This window comes from Lissotriton helveticus, chromosome 12 (assembly GCF_964261635.1).
Source record: "Lissotriton helveticus chromosome 12, aLisHel1.1, whole genome shotgun sequence".
Taxonomy (NCBI): Eukaryota; Metazoa; Chordata; class Amphibia; order Caudata; family Salamandridae; genus Lissotriton; species Lissotriton helveticus.
In genome coordinates, this window is record NC_136073.1 from 279,085,117 (window position 1) to 279,103,092 (window position 17,976).

The following is a 17,976-nucleotide window of genomic DNA, read 5'->3' on the forward strand; positions in this document are numbered from 1 at the left end:
AATAACAGGAGCCTGCTGATTTTCTTGCACTTTCTTCTCTTTTTTCAGTGCCCTGTTGAACACACCAAACTCATTTTGTCTTTACTGGAACTGGTGCAATCCAAAATTAACCATGCAGGTCTGTGATAGGTTGCTTTCTGTGGTCATGACCTGGCACACTAATTCCTGCACCTCATTCACCTGGACGTGTGTGGCACTCATAATAATTACCATGGGCGAAAATGAAAGTCCATTCAGGAGACTGCAAAGGGACTTGTTTATCAGGAGGAAGTGGCGCGAGCACTGGCCCGACTCTGTTGTCACGTGGCGAGACTCTGCTGCCACATGGCAAGTCACGTGGTGAATGGACCTCTTCCACGAGGCGTGACTCGTCTGCTGGTGCTGCTCAGATGGTAAGATCTTCCTGCCCCAGGGTTATTCCGTCCTCGCATGCTGCTTAGAAATAAATCTCTTTCATTTCCGTGCACGGATGTTTTCTGTTTCTGACGTCCTTTTTCTGTGCGTTAAGAGCCTGTCTGCATCTACTGTACTCGCTTGAGGGGCACCCCTGGTGTATTGCTTGCCACAGAAGCTAAGCCTGTCGGTATTTCCTGTTTGTAACAAACTCTTTCTTTTCATGCAAGTACTCTTAAGTTCAAAGTTCCTTAGCACAGCCCACGTACCAGCCCGGATTCTGGGAGATGATCAAGTTCGCCTGGATCCAGTACGTCAGCGTCCTTCTGATCTTCCTCTGGGTTTTCGAACGAGTCAAAATCTTTGTTTTCCAAAACCAGGTGCTGCGAACCGTGCCAGTCCAACCAGGCCCGCCTGCATCTTCGTATAAACTGCACCAGAGCTGAGAGGCCGCCTGCGGCATGGCCGAGTTACCAGGCAGACTCGTTCCCTGGAAGGCGGCCTTGCCCCTGGCATTTGCATGGGACCTTTGCACTTTCTCGACAGCCTGTGAGCGCTTCCATTGTGGGGTTGACTTTATTCTTTAATCAGAAGTTGCAGGTGGCCCTCAGCAAATGGTCGGCTGAATGGAAGCATCGACTACAACAAACAGACAGGAAAACCGTGCACGAGGGCAGCATACTGAAAAAAATGCTCATTAACAGAAAATGTACCAGAAGTGGTTACTTTTGCAGTTTGTACGTTCTCGTGAAAGTACAGTTATGATGTTAAATATAAGTGCTTAATTGATCACACACTCTTCAAGATGCCTGCAAGTAAATAAATAATTTGAGTGATCTGTATCCCGTACCATTCTAAAACAAAAAAAGTCCATAGCTGTCGAATGGCCTACGTCATAATGGTGATCTTATGCTTGCACTGGTTTTACAGCTGACAACACTAAGCGCTATGGGATTTGTAGGCCCACACATACAGTAGGAAAAGAGAAACTAAAAGTCCCAGCTTGCTTAGTGGAAAATCCAGGACTGGCTTCTAGTCACCCTCACGGCTTGAGGCCAACTGACAGCTATGGCCTCCTCCGAAATGGTCCTATTCATAACATACTTTTCCTTGTTTGTGCATATACGATGGATGCATTGCGAGGGTACATTAAGAGCATTGTAGCCCCATTTCAATGGTGTGTATTGAATATGCAAAATTCAAAATAACGAATGATAAAACAGTGATCCAATCTTATTAAACCATGCTTTTATAATGCTGCTGGTATATTACGTCAAATCAGCAGAAAAACTTAAAATATCTGAACTGCCTCGAAAAAAAGAGGGGCCAATGTACGAGGAAGTTGATTTCCACAAACAAAAATCTGCACTGTGGGGTTTTCCTACAGCATCACACAGTGCTCAGAAAAAGGGGAGTGGAGGTCTTGGACAACCTCCTTTTAAATAAGATAGCAAGATGAAATAAAATTAAAAATGTATAAATATTGATGTTTCAGGAAGTTAATTTTATTGTGTGGAGGGGAAAATAAACAAATTAAATTCACAGCAATAAGACCTCGAGGTTTCAGAAAGTAGATTTCTTTACTTAATAATGTACATAGAGCACCTATGTCTCCACTGCTGTAGTCATTCTACAGAGACATTGACGGACGGGACGCAAATTAATCATGTCCATTTAATACCAATGAGCAAGCGTATGCGTCCACTTGTACAAGTCATTGGATAGTCATAAAATGTGGCTTCCATCTTTGCTTCTTGCAATCCAGCCCGGAGAGGGCATTAGAGCCCCATCTCTAAAGTTAGTGCTGTCGAAGGGACAGTTTGGATGGAAAAGATGTATTGGAGTGTGTTACCTCTTAAATTTACTATTACATCTGTTTACTATTACCTGTCCGTAGAAGAGTGCATGGCCCAGTTGCTTGAATTAAGATGTTTAATATAAAACATTTATTCGAACTACTGTTGAAAACAAGAACGTATTACTTATTTTTTTTTTTTTTTTTTTTTTTTTTTTAGATGTAGATTGTTTTTTTATAAAGGAAATTAATAAAAAAGAAATATATTGTTTATGACATTAAATATCTTAATTTTTGTCAGTGTGACATACAGCACTGCTGGCATCAATAGATTGTACGTTCAGTATGTTTATCTATACCGTGGAACAACTGAAAAGGTCTTTAAGCGTAGTAAACAAACAATAAAACTGGCTATTTGATATGACTGTTTCGATTTAAACAAGAAGTAAAATCAAAACTACAACTGCCTGAAATATTACTTATTTTCAATGAAAGCCTTCTGCATTTAATCCAGTGTGAAAGCTGGATTCATTTATCTACAGCCCCAGTTCTCGGAGGACGTTTTCGTCGTTAGTTGTCTAATATTATATCTGTTGACTTGATACGGGCAAAGACGCAAGTCTTAGGGTCCTGATGTACCGAGAGAGAAGTCACAAGAAGTGGTTGCGGATTGTGTACTGCCTTTTTGCAAAATCTGCTGTAGTAGGAGGACACATTATGACCTGCCTAATGAATATTAATTAGACAGGTTTTGCTAGCAACTTACTGCAAAAAGGGGACAAACACAGGGAATGTGGCTTGTAAGTAGCAGAACCATCATCCAAGTCTTTGCATCCACAAAGGGGAAACTTTTTTCTTTAAAACAGTCTGTGTTCCTCAAAGCAACCAGCACTGCATTAAAAGAAAATGTTTCCTGTTTGAGAATACTTCTGGAGGAGTAGGCAGCAGTCCTCTAGACACTGCCTCCTCTCTCCAAGGTTGCCCGATAGGACTCCTTCGAGTTTGAGAATCAGTTATCACCTCCTTAGAAGTGTTGGTAACTAATCATTGGCGGTCGTAAGTCATTGATAAATACCATTGCAGCTCTCAGTTTTGAAGGGACATTCCCTTCACGCGCACTCCTACGTTCGATTCAGAAGTTGGCGAGACAGAAAAGCTTTTCGGACTCGCAGAATGGGTTGAGCACTAAGAAAAAAGTAAGCTGCGAACCCGGTGGTTTTGCGAATCGCAGGCTTTACAGTTGCAACATGGCTTTGTCCATCAGGCACCATATGCATTATCTGTCTTTCTTAGTCCATCAGGTATTAATGACTCCCTGATCTAAGGCCTTCTAATTTCTATTTGCAATATCTAGTGTGGGGACTGGTCTCTCTGACTTAGAGATACACCGCACCTCAAAGTTAATATAAATCTGCCACAAAGCAAGAATCTTTAATGTATAATATTGTGGGAAGCCTGTTCATATATTGGGCACCTTCTGCATAGAACTACCTACATGGAGGGCTCATTTGTTTTGTGAAAATGTAATTTAATGCAGTGGGCTTCTAAAGGCCTGGTTGAGTGAACGATCTACCTCATCAGAACATACAGGGGAGTTCTTCATTGGTGATTGACAACTTCATTAGTGGTTTCACTCGCAGATTTATGAATTTTCATATATTTTGGATGATGCTGCAAGAAAAAGAGAAACATACATTAGACACTATGTAAAGAGTTTCTGAATTTGCTCTAGATGTACTTGTATTTGGTTTGCAAAAAGCTGCTGATTTCTCGGTTGTAAAATCACTATTCTTATTGTCACGATTTTTACACACAAAAACGATTTCGATGTTATAGATGAAATTTAACATTTAGATTTTGATGCTGATTTTTATGAATTATTTTGTAATGAGTCATTTTCATATTTTTTGTATATTTTTTAAATAAAAAATGTAAAGCCCATTCGAGATGTTTCTTTTGTAACTGAAAATGCTTTTTAAAAAAAAAAAATGTTTTTATTCTGTCAAAAATGAACTATAATAACACAACATACAAGACAATAAAATATACACAGAAATGCTTACTATAAAATGTTGAAATTATAATTTCTTCCCTGTTCCACTTTTTTTTCTTCCGTCACTTAGGGATGTCGCTTCATAGTTTCCAGCTCCTCCTAAACCTTGAGCCTGCAAAGTTCTCTCCTTTCAGTGTTCGGGTTTTCCACCATCAGTAAGTAGCACTTGTGTGCCCTAAAGACAAGAATTCTCACAAAATATGTAACTTTTCCTTTGACCCATATGGCTCTCAAACTCCACCAGATGAAAAAAGCTCACCTTGACCATGACTACAAATTCAATCATGTGGGATCCCAGATTAATTTCATACTAAAGTGTGACATTCATATATTTCACCTGCCTGGACATATCCAAACCCTTGCCGGCTTTATACTCTACACATACTAGAAGTATGTAGGCTCGAAGCCTTAAAATTTAGTGCTAAACGCTACAATTACTATATGAGAAAGGCAGTTTGTCCTGGATTGTGACTTTTAAATAGAATATGTTTCCAGTTTTGTTGGTTCTTAATTTTTATTACTCATGCAATCATCTTTCTACGTTTTTAGAAAAGTAATCCAGAATACCTGCCCGTTCGCTCTAAAATTCATTCACATAACCATACAACTGTTTGCTGGTTGGAGGTTGTTGGGTTTTCTCTGTTTCGCAAATTTGTTTTTGTTTAATAATTGGTTTATGGGGTGACCACTGAAAAGAGAGTTAATGGCTTGATGTACTATTCCCATTCACAACCAAGGATGTGCAATTTGCACACTGACTGATTTGCAAATGGAAATGTGTTTTGTGATGCAACATATGTACTAGTAGGTCACAGATAGTGGTACCCTAGACCAGTGCGTGCTCACCCACCCCACCTCTGAGGCTACCAAAATGATTCACAAATGGAAAGTTGTCCCAGGGGGGCAACTTCCACTTTGCACAGAAGTTACCACCCTAACTTGGTGGTCAGTAACTCCTGCATGGTGTTCAACAACAATCATGGTAATAAAACATTAATACATTCCTCTCCAAATTAGAAATAGTTTGGTGATGCCCCTTTCCCACCCTCTATTTGCAATTTGGAAAAGATAGTAAAAGCCCTTTTATGAGTCAGATTTTTTTTTTCAGACTAGTAAAAGAGCTGCTGTACATTAAGAAAAGCCCCTTTGCAATTGCAAACTCTGTGATTTTGTGAATCACTGCATTTGCGATCGCAAAATGTCTTTGTTAATGTTGTTATGTTATGTTATGGATTCTAATATAGCGCATGACTCACCCAGGGGCATCTCAGCGCTTTACCTATGGGAATCCAGAACCACAAGACAGGGAAGAGAGTAATGACACGGCCAGCTTAAAATAAGAATGTTTTTAGTTGTTTTTAGTTGTAATCAGGCCATAAGTTAGCTTTCGATCATGTACAGGCTAAAGATTGAAAATTCATGTGGAATAAACACGGCTAAGTTATTAAACAGCAGTACAAGCAAAACTAGAAACTTCTCCAAAAACTGTTTGGAGAATAACAATCCTGTGACTTTCGACCACTCCATACACACATATTAATCATAGCATTCTAGATAAATGATTGCCTTGAATGTTTTTTTAAATCCTTTTTCCTGAGGGGCGTGGCTAGGGCCAAGAAGATGGCTCTCCATTCTGGAGCTCTGTCAGACAAGAACTCCAATCAGTCCACAAACCCATTCAAATAATGTGATTGTGGCAAAAAAACTAGTGGAATAGCAGAACAGTTTGTTAACCTGTTGATTTTATTCTCACTGCACAGTACCGAGCAGGTGAGCTTGTACGACCAACCTTGCTGCCATGCTCAAGTCTGCTTCAATCTTATGATGGTGGCCTGCATACACTCCGCCACTGAGATGCAGTAAGGGAGTTTGTATTTGCTCTATGTGCCATTCAATGCTATCCGGAGTGTGCCTTACTATTCAACAACCTACTTGTGATCCTGAGGCTGAGGCACCCACTGGGGACCGGAATGCTATGCGCCTACTTGGCCCCACCTATGTTTTTTGGCCCCGGCCTAACGCCACTGCGCTCTGGCTTCTTATCGACCACTGTCTACAAATCTCTCGTTAGTCACCTGCTCTTGATTTGGGAATGGAGAGGAACCCATAAAAACTTTGAAGAGGATGACCGGAGCGACAGCCAACTCCAGTCTTTGACCATGCTACTATCTCTGGCGTTGAAACCACTGTGTGGTTTGTGTGCTCCTAATTGCTGCTCTGACCACCGGGCCTTTCTTCTTTCCACTCTAGAAGTGGCGCCAATACACTCCAATTTTGTATGCACTTTGAAGGCTCATAAAGGGCTGCGGAGCGCATATTGGTAATTAACAAAACAACTAAGTACACGAAATCCGAACTATACGGTGCAATTGCAGTAAGCCTGTTGAGGGTACTGTGCCTCTGGCTACTCAAATTACTCACCAAGTACAGAATCTGACTCAATCAAGTTACTGTCAATAAAAACAAGCAAGCCATAATAATATGCCGCATGATGGCACCCTCTGCCTACTGAAGGTTTGTTTAATCATCCTAAGATGCATATCGCTGCAAATCTGACCGGGGTCTTCCCTAACACATTTTTTTTTTTTTTTGAAAACACATTGTATTGGGATTTTGTAGTACCACTTGGGCAATTGCCCGACATATACCATCATGAGACAAGATACTGACAAGTTACCAAATAGGACAATATCATTGGGTACACACAAAAATGAACATGAAAAACAAAACTGTACGCAGATATTCCCATCCCACCCCCTCTGGCAATCATACATGATTACTGATGTGCATCCTGAAAAGAGGAATCGAATATCATACATCATGGTCCAAAACCTCTTGTGGAAGCTGCTTTCAGGGGGTTTGCAAAGGAAGAGGAGGAAGGTCAATGCCCCGGTATGTGGCCCATCTCAACCAGATTTTCCTGTTTTTGAGGACAGCCCCGTGCCTGGAAGACTACTATCTCTGCACCCATGCAGTTGTCTAGTTCCTTCCGCCATTTCCCTATTGTCAGTCGGGAGTTTCCTTTCCATAGCTGGGCAATATCATGTTTGGCGATTGTGAGGGCAAGGAAGAGTAAGTGTTGTTTGTAGCGGTTCTCTCCGATGTTATCGGTGCTGTGGAGTAGGAATATCTCGGGTCGAGTGGGTGATCCCAAGATAGCACCTCTTTAAAGCAGGCAGAAACTTTGCGCCAAAAAGGCCGTATTGCAATGCAGCTCCATACCATGTGGAAGGACAACCCCTCCTCCCTGTCACAACAAAGGCACTGATGAGATGTTATGCCCCCCATCCTCCAAAGACGGAGGCGTGTATAATACACACGATGAACATATTTGAATTGGATAAGACAGTACCTGGAGGACACAGCGGCACCCAGGGGGACTTGCAATAGCCTCCGCCCAATCATCATAAGTGAGCTCTGGAATATCCGCTTCCCATGCCCTCCTAGTCTTATGAAGGGTCGTAGTGGAGTGCGTAGTCAATGTTTGATATATCTGCCGAATTTTGTGTGCACCCAGATCACCCATAAGAAGATGACCCTCTAAAGGGTAGAACTCCAGCAGATCATCTAAATTGGCAAGCAATGGGGTGAGAGCATGAGGCAATTGGAGATACTTATAAAACTGGGATCTATGAAAATGGAACTCTTCTTGCAGTTGCGTGAAGGATTTTAGAGTAGTGCCCTTCATTATGTCCCCGAATGTGGAGATGCCAATTTGATCCCACTGATGGAACCCCTGCAGCCTGGCCACCTGGCGTACAGATGTTCCCTGCCACAATGGTGTTGTCTGGGTCAGACGCCCATGGCACCCCATGCGCTGGACAGTATACCTCCATAGCCAAATTGTCGTTTTGGCATGAGGGAGAGGGTCCAGAGACTGTGTGCTGTAGAGCAGCGGAAGGAGGGGAACCCCCTCCATTACGGAACGTTTAAGAGCAAATGTCGGGTCTGTAGGTGTTATACCACCAGTCATTAATAACTAGGAGGTGAGAGGCCGCGTAATAGGAGTACACAGCTGCGGCCGCAATGCCGCCGCACTATGTAGATTGCACACAGGTCTGTAACATCACTCTAATTGCACCCCCACCACATAAGAATTTCTTAAGTAGGGCATTTGTGCGAACCAAGACCTTGGTATATGATACTGGAAGTTTTGGAGTCGATAGAGCACTCTGGGGAGAAAGACCATTTTAAAAATAGCAGAGCGCCAATACAACGAGAGGGGCAGGGAGGACCAGACAGACGTCTCTCCCCGGAGGCCGGCCAGAAGCAGGTTAATATTGCGCGACCATGAAGTCGTAGGGCAAGGGGACATAAATATTCAGAGATATTGGAAACCATCAGTAGCATGTTTCAGCTGAGATGCTCAAGTACCTCTCCCCTGTTGTCCGCATACTGGAAATAGCACCGATTTGGAAGGGTTAGTATGGAGTCCAGTGGTCTGGCCGAAGACACCGAGAATCTGCAAGATTCTCGGACCCGAGATACAGGGATGGGTCATGAAAAATAAGATGTCGTCTGCGTATAAGGCAATACGATCTGGTTGCGATCTTGGCCATTCAAAGCTGCGAAGCACCCGGTCTCTGCGAACCCAAACTGCCAGGGGCTCCACTGCCAAGGCTAATAGAAGCGGAGACAGAGCGCAGAGAATGTCCCGAAGGAACTCCGCTATAAGGTCCTCTGAGAGCTGCTCCCTCCGGGTGTATAGTGTGGAGAAGTGATGAGCGAATTCTGTAACGACTTCTGCGGGGGATGAGCGTAAGACGCCATCATGACCTCTAATAATCGGAACCGTGGCCAGGGCACGCTCGGATTGACATAGCCTGTGTAACATCTTGCTTGATTTATTCCCCCCCCCCCCCACCCCCCACCTGGTATATCCGGTGTTGAGACGCCAACCAGATCAGATCTCTTTCGCCTCCTCCATGAGATGCTGGTGCAGCTGCTGGTGCGTGAGGGATAGGTTACGCTGGAGGGTTAGGCTGGAAGCCTGTGTGTACTGCGCCTCAAGGGCTGTGCACTTGGGATCGTACTCCGCCCGCTGAGCGGAGCGTTTGCGTTAGTCATTCATCATGTAGCTGATATCAACCCCTCTAACTGTAGTTTTCAAGGCTTCCCAGAGGGCTTCCTTGGAGGGAGCAGAATCAGCATCTAGGGTAAGATACTCCTGAATCGTAGTGTCCAGACACTCTTGATAGTCTGGAACCCGAAGATGCCATGGGGACATTCGCCACCGGGGGGGGGCTTTTGAAAGTGTAGGAAGAGTGTCACTCTGACTGGGGAATGATCAGACAGCCCTCTGGATGTAATTGCGTGGTGTGAACTTGTAATCTAAACAAGACAAGGAACCATGAACTGTGGACATGTATGTGTAACCTATATCAGCAGGATGATATTCGCACCATATGTCTGCCCGTTCCAATGTATTGACTAGCAGTGACAGCTTATATGCCACGGCGGGAGGAGGTGTACTTGAGCCACGTCGCCTATCAAGCGGTGACATAGTGTCTTTCCAATCGCCTCCCAGGAGAGACAGGCCCTCTGGGAGATCATTCCACTGACGAGTGATGCACTCGACAAACATGTTCCCTAAAGGCGGATGTGCATATACACTACCTATGTTAAGTGGTTCCCCAAAGAGTGTGCCCGACAGAAGGACATATCGACCCCCAGGATCCACCCAGTGTTTACTATGAATGAAGGGGACGTATCGGTGAATGAGGATTTCTGGGACCTGGGATTGATCACGGCCAAACGTCTCCTGACCAAACGATTGAAGGCCAATACGCCGCCGCATACCCGGCATTGGTACACGTCCTTTACCAATTTGGCACGGGCGGAAAGCACAGTATTACACCGGGAGGAGACGGCGGGACTCAGGAAATTCCCCATTGCGCAGCTCTGGGATGACGTCCTTAAGTCATTTCAGCAGGCAAGTTTGGAACAGGGTATCACCTGAACAAGCCTGCACCTGGACTAACCCCTTAACACGGGACGTAGCGGAGCGCCCGAGCGCCAACTGCTCCATCCCCCCCTTGCCCCCTTATTTCTCTGTGACCAAGCCCATGCCGAAGAATTGTACCCTTGTGTAGAAGCCGCGATCCATGCATATGAGGAGAACCACACACGCAGCCCCTGTACGCTACAGATTACTGGCAATTCTTGGCCCGCTTGACACGGTCAAGCAGTCTCTACCCTTTTCCCTTCTCCCACACGACAAAAACTGACCCCGCGCCTTGAGTGTGGTTGTTGTGACTGCCACGCTCGGGGGACATCACCTGTACGCTCCTGCGCTGACCCCCCCACCGCGACCCCATTGCTCTCACGACTTATCTCGATCCCACGCCATCGAACCTAATCTACAGCTGCGACCCTCCTTCCTTCTTTACACGCAGACGCCTTCACCCTTCCGTTGCCCTCCTCTTCCAACCTTCCCCTGATACAGTTCACGTTTTTGTTTATACGCTGGTCACGTTTCACGACCAGGGCCTTTTCAATCTTTATTGGCGAGACACTGTACATGTCGCGCATGTGCTGTTGGTGATCATGTTCCTATTACCACTTAAGACTCAATTGGCAACCATATGCCACAAACTTCCATACACATGCCCTGGGGGATAAGACCGGGAAATGCGACGCCCGGAGGTGGACGGACAGTTTTATGTAATGGCCATTGCTCCTGACCTCCACACCAACACCGCCGATATTGGAGGACAACACATACATAGGGACAACAGGCGCACTGACCAGGGCCATGGCGGTCTCTTCCTGACACCGCTGCCAGCCGAGACTGCTCCTTTGACTTGGTGCGCTATACCGCCACCTACCTATTCCCACTTGAGCGGCATCGCATGCGACTGACACTAGCTTTTCTTACCCCTGTTCTCACTGTCAGTTACTGTTATGGTTATTCTCTATAATTACCCAAGAACACAAACTACTGATAGCATGTTTCCGATGCCAGAGAACTGTTGTTACACTATGAACACTAACAATAATACAATAAACAGACCTATTACTACATCGTGATATATAATGTATAATGTTTGCAACTTATTTCTCTTTCCTTCTTGCTGTACCACGCCGCCGGACCCCAGGGTTGTCGGCCACATGGCTGTGTTATCCCGCCAATATTTCATGTGATTTGCACTTTACGCAGCCGGCCCCCTGGGGGTTGTAGGCTAAGTGCTGTGTAACCTACATTCTATGCAATAAAGGTCTTTAAACATTAAAAAAAAAAAATCGGTGAATGAGGATAGCTGTTCACCGGGAGCCCCTAGTGAAACCCACGTGACAGACCTGCTGCAACCCAAACCTGGCCGAACAGGGGGCCTTGTTGCCCAAGAGATGCGTATCTTGCAGGAGAAGAATGTCATGACCATATCGTTTAGCTTGACGAAGGAAAGCCTCTTGCTTGATCTTATTAAGCAGCCCACAAACGTTTAACGTTACTACGGTTTGGTCACCTACAGGAGAGGCAAATTGCTGTGTGGCCATATGGCGATCTTGGGTCTAAGCTGGAGCTGCCGCGTCTTCTCCCTTTCTGCTATGCTTAGTTCCGCGGGTGAAGTCGGACCGTCCCGGAGGAGACTCTTTGGGCTTTTGGATTGAGGTCTGAGAGAAGCGGAGAGGAGAAGAGCGTCTGCGCTGTGTGGCGTACGCTGCTGAGAGTGGTTGTTGACTCCGCTGTTCTCGCGGTGAGGGCAACGGTCGATCGCTTTGACTCACGGAGGACACTCTGCTGCATCGTGCGGGAGGAGACCTGACCCTGGACTGTGTTTCCCTGGACTGTGTTTCCCTGCCCCAAAGCCTACCTCTAGCCGCACCCGCTTCGCGGGTGCCGCGTCGTTGTTTTCAGGATCTGCAGGAGTTGCCGGGGAGAGGAGCACTTGCTGCTCGGGACGCTGTGTGGCTGGGCAGCACTGTGAGCGGCGCTGCAGGGACTCACTTTCCCAGGAGTCCCTGCCTGAGCCTCACCACCTGGCTTGCGCTGCCTGGCTGCCCCCCCCCCCCAGGACGCCAGCTGAAATATATTGCCCCGCCAAAGCCCCTAACTGCAGGACACTCTGCTGCATCGTGCGGGAGGAGACCTGACCCTGCACTGTGTTTCCCTGGACTGTGTTTCCCTGCCCCAAAGCCCCAAAGCCTACCTCTAGCCGCACCCGCTTCGGCGGGTGCCGCGTCGTTGTTTTCAGGAGTTGCCCGAGAGAGGAGCACTTGTTGCTCGGGACGCTGTGTGGCTGGGCTGATCGGCATTCCAAGAAGGCAGCACTGTGAGCGGCGCTGCAGAGACTCACTTTCCCAGGAGTCCCTACCTGCCGGCGAGAGGAGCACTTGCTGCTCGGGACGCTGTGTGGCTGGGCAGCACTGTGAGCGGCGCTGCAGGGACTCACTTTCCCAGGAGTCCCTGCCTGAGCCTCACCACCTGGCTTGCGCTACCTGGCTGCCCCCCCTCCCCCAGGACGCAATACGAGCTATAAAGTTCCCTGAGGATTCCGCTGCACGGGCGAAGGGCGGGCCCTCTGACCTTACTTGCAAGAAGGAATAAAGACTTATCCCTTTTGTCTAAAAACACCAATTGACTAATCTAAGGGAAATATTATTTGTTCATGAAATTTATATATCATAGTGCCCTCTTCTGTTAATTAATCATTCACCCATATTTTAAGATGACTCGGAAGGGGGTACCTAAAACAATAGTTATCCCGCTGAGGGATCCGTCCAAAGGGACACTGGTTCACCAACCAAACAAGTTAACCTTGACATCTCCACCACTAATAGATATTAATGAACTTTCTCCTCCTATAGAAATTATAACTAGTAAGCAATCCCCTTTGCCTACAACCAACTCAGGGACACCTTATCATGGTTAGAGGATGTGAGTAACTTGTGTGGAACTAAGTATGCTCTAGTGGCAAGCAGTCCCGAACCTACTACCCCCCCAAATCATTGTGTAAAAAACCCAAGTGCACTAAACCCAATCAACAGCCCGCGCGATCTTACTTTACCTATTATATCCGGTGTACGAAGTACGCCTGCATCCCGCCCTGTATCTGCCAAAAGGAAGTGTGATGAAGCCGAACACAACGGTAACCATCCCAAACAATTTAAATTGTGTCTAAACCCCTCACTGTCTGCCTCCACTCCCCCCCCCCCCCTAACTCCCCTAACTCCAGATTCGGTTGAGATTACGGAAATATTGGATGACCTAGCGCCTCCATCACAGTTGGCCTTACTGTCTTTTGTTAAACGGCTGATTAATTCCGTCGTTTCACCATTGATGGAAAAAATAACACTGCTTGGGGATAGGCTTACGAAATTAGAGGGTGCATTCCAAGTAAATTTGGCTTCTATAAAGTATCAGGCACCCTCTAAGCTCTCTCACCCACCTGTTATTGTTGAACCCCTTAAGTCATCTGCACTAAGCATTAATGCACATATTCAAGTACCACCCTCCATCACACCAGTCCCAAAGGCCCCCAAAGCCCATCCAAAACGTGTTCCAGCACAGCGCAACTTTGTTAGAACAGGGTTGATCAAACCACCTCACATCCACCTACCACCAGAGGCTGCCCCCTTCGTATTTGTCCTTTCGGGAGTTCCCACACTCGAACAGGGGAAAACTGAAAGCCAACAAGACCTACAAAATAAGGCTACATATTGGCTATCAAAGAATAGACCTTTGCCAGCAGATCTTGACGGTAGAATTTTAAGTGTTAGAAGGGTGGGCTGGTTGGGTCCCCTCCGAAAAGACATGCCCGGGGATTTGGTCTTAGTAAAATTTAGAAGCAGACATATCATTCCGTACCTCCAAACCTGGCAGCGTCAAAAAGAAGACGGCCCCATAAGTACTAGGGATCTACATGACTTTTATCCCAGCTCATTATATACTTCTTCATTAAGGCCAAAGGCAGGGTCTTCTTATCCAATGGGTAGAAACGCCTTGGAAATGAATGGCAGTAACTTTTTTCCACGTAATTATCCTGACGCTGTATACAACAATCATCTTTATGGAAGATTTTATTAACTGCCTACGTGAAGGTTCAATTTAAGGAACTGGAGGATCTGCTTAAATGCTGAATTTTGTCATAAGTGCATCTCTAACAAAGTACCTATGTTTAAGGGCGGGTTACTTTTTCTTCTTCTTTGTTTTAAATTTGTCAGTATTCTGTGTTATCATTTGTTTGTTCTACTCTTGTTGGTTTTTAATTTGTATGTTTTTAACTTGTACGCTTTTATGATTTGTATTTTCAAATCGAATAAAGCTTAATGAATTGAATTGAATTGAATTGGGTCTAAAGATACTGGCCTACCTAATGAGGGCTGGCCTCCTCCCCGATACTGCCAAGAACTAGGAGCATCTGTAACACTATGGAACACCCGAGGGCCCCAACTGGAGACCCTAGGGCTCCCATGCCAATGGATCCCAACATTCCCATAGAACATTAACATTGGGGTACAAGAGTCCGTGTCAGGTCAGCCACAATGTACTATGTCCACCTCCACTTGGTGCGAGATAGATGGGGTAGGTCCAAACAATGGACATTCAGATATGAGCAAGAAAGAGAATTCACAGGTTGTGGAGTGATCAGGATTTACGCTCAGGACTGGAGGAGCACCGGGCGGACCCGGAGGGATGTAGTCTCTTCGATTGCGTCCTACGCAATCTGTTCCTCTGCGAGCCCCTGGAGGAGTCAGACTCAATTGGTGGCTTTGAATGTGGTTTCAAATGGGCTCTTTCATCTGACCAGGCGAAAACTGCTTCAGGCGAATCAAAAAAGTGGGTCTTGGAGTTATACACAACACGAAGCCTAGCAGGGTAAAGCAGCATGTATGAGATATTAAGCTCCCGCAGTCTCCGTTTTACCACTGTGAAGGACTGTCTCTGTTGTTGAACCAAACTGTTGTAATGCGGGAAGATCATTATAGGCTTGGAGTCAAAGATAAGTTTGTCCTTATGTGTCCGAGCAAACTGTAGCACTGCGTCCCCGTCTGCGTAATCGAGCAGTTTGGCGATGACCGACTGTTGAGTTTCGCCGGGAGGTGGTGTCCTCATTAGTGCCTGGTGGGCCCTCTCGATTTACAGAGCACGTAGAGATCGTATTGGCGGGCAGCAAATCTTTGAGCCATGAGGCGAGGAAGCGATTCATCAAGTTGCCCTCACAACCCCCCCGGGAAACCAACAAATCGGAGATTATTGCGTCTAGCGCATCCTTCCGCATCTTTGGCCCGGGCCGTAATTTCTTGAGAGATGACAGTCAGTTTATAGGCATGCTGCTGTAGGGTCGTTACGTTATCTTCCACGGAGGTCACCCGTGTTTCAGCCTCTGTTATGCGATCTACAGCTTTCCGCAGGTCTTGGTGCAGGAAGGACACTTTGGTGCCAACTGCACCAATTTTAGCCTCAAGTGTGTCCCTGGCATCCGTAATGACCGCCAAGTGGGCTGCATTATCTGGTACTAGACCAGGCGCGGACCCTCCGCTCGCTGATGTAGCATATTGATCCAGTGTACTCCGTTTAGGACCCGCTGCACCCGGTTTATCTTTCCCCATTGCGTTCCGCAAATGAGGAACCTTGCGTGAGCCGGGGGACACCGTTCAAGATTCTGCATGGCACCTTAAGTCACGATGAAACAATAATGCCCCTCTGGGGGCTCCCCATGGAGTGTTATGCGCTGGTCCTCACGGAATCCCCCTACTGCCAGGTCACAAGCCGCACTGGGACTAACCCAGCCACCTCCGCAGCCTGCAGCACAGAGCCAAGCAGGCCATCCTATCTGGACCTAGCGTTCCGGACCACCTGCAAGCCCCACGCCTCCAACCGTCTCCGTGCTGTAAGGCCTTCTTCTTGAATTGCGGAGTTTTCCAGTATTGTACAGAGGTCCTACGTCTGCAGGGCACGGTATGGGGTCCCACCAGGTCTCCACACAATTCGGCCTAGAGGTATTACACCACACCTTGGCCCCAGCAGCTTGAAACATTCACTGTATTCTGGATGGGGCCCAAAGTTTGCTCACAATGACCCACAAGGCCCCAAGTGGGTGTCCTAGTGACCCCTGCAGCCAGGTTGAGTCTCGGGCGTGAGGCCCAGGTCTGCTGTGTTCTCTCCAGCCACAGGGGACATGCGATACACCCAAACTATGATCAGCAGTGGGGCCACTATGCCGCAGACCCAAATGGAGAGTCCTCTGCACCTGGTCCCGGCATGCTTCACCCATGGGGGCACTCAGGTGCAGCGAGCGCAAGGAAGGCCGCAGCGGGCTGCGCCAACCCGCCCCCACCTCGGGAGGCCCAGGACGCCCCCCACTCACCAGAGTCGTGACCCAAGCGAACCCCGCGGCCCCCGCAGTGAACTGGAAAGGGCCGTCAGAGCTCCCACGCGACCCGGACCACGGCTGGAGGCAGAGCAGCTCCCCAGCAACAGGCCCCGGCAGGGGCGAGATTTCAGCGCAACCACCGTACCTAATGTATTACTCTACACCTCGGCCCCAGCAGAGCAGCCCCGTCTCAGCAGCTTAAAACGTTCACTCCACACTCCTCGCCGCGGTCCACGGCTCAGATCCCGGCTGCGCCACCACAGGGATCGGACAGCAGGCCAGCGTCTTCAGGCCCAGGCGGCGTGGCACCCGACACAGCTCCAGCGTCCTCCTCAATCCTGCACTGGCGAACAGATTTCGGCACCACGCCAGGTGCACTGTAGTGTAGTTCCTATTATCCCAATAGGCTCTGCGCATTGGAATAATATCTTCAATAGTATAGACCTAGGGCAGAGGTTAACTAGGTCTTCTACCGACGATATTAGACTTAAAGTTTTGTGTTTGCCAGCTAGCTCAGAGTTCACTAGAAACTTTCTCGAATAGGCAAGGAGGATTTTAACCTCCCTGGATAGACAAGAAGGGATTTAGTTTCTGACAACCATAGAACATGACAACTTTGCTCTCCCCTAATCAAGAGTGTATCTCTAGAGTCGTGTGAAAACAATAGACAACTTATTTTACTCAGTCAGTACGTGCATTCTTAGTTTCACCAGTTTGTAGAGAAATAAGAGATGGGCGTGGTTCAATAAAATATGTTATTTATTGATCAGTCTCTTTTCTCATACAAGAGAAATGAATCGCTATTATTGCAATACTTGTAGTTAAGTAAAGTGCATACAGTAGAGACAGAATTATAAAATAATACTGTAAAAGCATTGATATGGTTTCTAGCCATATGATACTTTAAAATGGATAAAATAGATACATACATATATACATTTGACTAATCGTACTCAACTGGTGCTTCTAACCACGCCTACCCCAATGTACCTGACCTAAGCCTAATACGTGGGCGGGAGTAGATAAGTAGCAGTTTAAGTTAAGTTTGTTTTGCCAAGGGACTGATTCGAGAATTCTCTGCAAGGGGTTATTCAGTTCTGTACCTGAGATCTAGAATGATGGAGGGCTGGTATCTCTTATCCCAGGTCTTGATATTCCAGCTGCCTGCGAGGGCTGCTTGGAATCGCCGGAGCTGGATTTCTCGGCAGGAGAAAGGCAGCGTCTCGTTCTCAGCGCGTCAGGAAGGCGGGGCAGCGTCTGTGGGCTTCGCTCTCTGCTGGGCTCCTCAGCACGTCTCGCTGCTCCGATCTCGTCACCACCGCATGTGTTTGCTTAAGGCAATGTCGGTAATATTTATACCTGAAAGGTGCCGAGATTGACGTAAGGATGGACATATATACGTCAATAAGGATGTCATA

The 17,976-nt window shown here is 46.8% G+C and overlaps 2 protein-coding genes across 2 annotated transcripts in view; both read left to right on the forward strand.

The window, feature by feature from the left end:
* TMEM231 (transmembrane protein 231) overlaps positions 1–4,129 on the forward strand; it is a 223,246-nt gene extending 219,117 nt beyond the window's left edge. Inside the window, exon 7 of the mRNA XM_078668442.1 lies at positions 658–4,129. Within this exon, the coding sequence (XP_078524568.1) occupies positions 658–839 (182 nt within the window). The 3' untranslated portion in view covers positions 840–4,129. The remainder of the gene's footprint in view (positions 1–657) is intronic.
* Positions 4,130–4,311: 182 nt separating this feature from the next.
* The window catches only part of LOC144797704 (carbohydrate sulfotransferase 6-like), a 191,411-nt gene continuing 177,746 nt past the window's right edge, over positions 4,312–17,976 (forward strand). The window contains exon 1 of the mRNA XM_078668440.1: positions 4,312–4,396. The gene's annotated coding sequence lies outside the window, so the exon portion shown is untranslated. The remainder of the gene's footprint in view (positions 4,397–17,976) is intronic.